Source organism: Pterocles gutturalis, unplaced genomic scaffold, assembly GCF_000699245.1.
Source record: "Pterocles gutturalis isolate BGI_N339 unplaced genomic scaffold, ASM69924v1 scaffold36063, whole genome shotgun sequence".
NCBI classification, from domain to species: domain Eukaryota; kingdom Metazoa; phylum Chordata; class Aves; order Pterocliformes; family Pteroclidae; genus Pterocles; species Pterocles gutturalis.
The window spans coordinates 40,511-41,190 of NW_010126878.1; the positions used below are offsets into that span (position 1 = coordinate 40,511).

The 680-nt window shown below is 60.1% G+C and overlaps 1 protein-coding gene across 1 annotated transcript; it reads right to left on the reverse strand.

The window, feature by feature from the left end:
• Positions 1–34: 34 nt before the first annotated feature.
• On the reverse strand, positions 35–674 carry FAHD1 (fumarylacetoacetate hydrolase domain containing 1). The gene has a single exon (XM_010079118.1). The coding sequence runs from the start codon at positions 629–631 to the stop codon at positions 50–52; it is 582 nt and encodes a 193-aa protein (XP_010077420.1). The 5' UTR covers positions 632–674; the 3' UTR covers positions 35–49.
• Between the last annotated feature and the right edge of the window lie 6 nt (positions 675–680).

Here is a 680-nt window from a genome sequence, read left to right on the forward strand (position 1 = left end):
CAGGTGTTCCCAAGAGCCTCTTCCTACCAGGTCCCAGCCCAGCGCCTGGTTAGGATCCCCGCGTCTGCTGCGCCACCTTAAACCGCATGGAGAGGATGTCGCTTATCCCAGCCTCGATCTCATCGTTGGCCTCCACAGACCCAACTCCTTTGGGAGACCCCGTCAGAATCAAGTCCCCTTCCTCCAGGGTGAATATCTCACTGATGTAGCTGATCAGGTAAGGGATGGAGAAGATCATCGAGGAGGTCTCACCCTCCTGCCTCAGCTTTCCGTTCACCTTGAGCCAGATCTTCAGCTTGTGGGGGTCTGGGATCTTCTCCTTGGGCACAAAGTCACTGACAGGGCACGATGAACTGAAACCCTTGGCCAAGGTCCACGGCAGCCCCTTCTTTTTGCACTCCTCCTGCGTGTCCCTGGCCGTCATGTCCAAGCAGAGGGCATACCCCGCCACATGCTCCATGGCAGCCTCCTGCGACACAGCCTGCGCCCTCCTCCCGATCACCACCCCCAGCTCCACTTCGTGGTGCAGGTTGTGGCAGTAGTACGGCCGCAGGATGGGCGACCCTTCGCGCACGTAGGCCGAGGAAGGCTTGAGGAAGAAGAGCGGCTCCCGGGGCAGCGCGCTTCCCATCTCCTTGGCGTGCTCCGCGTAGTTTCTCCCCACGCAGACGATATTCCTG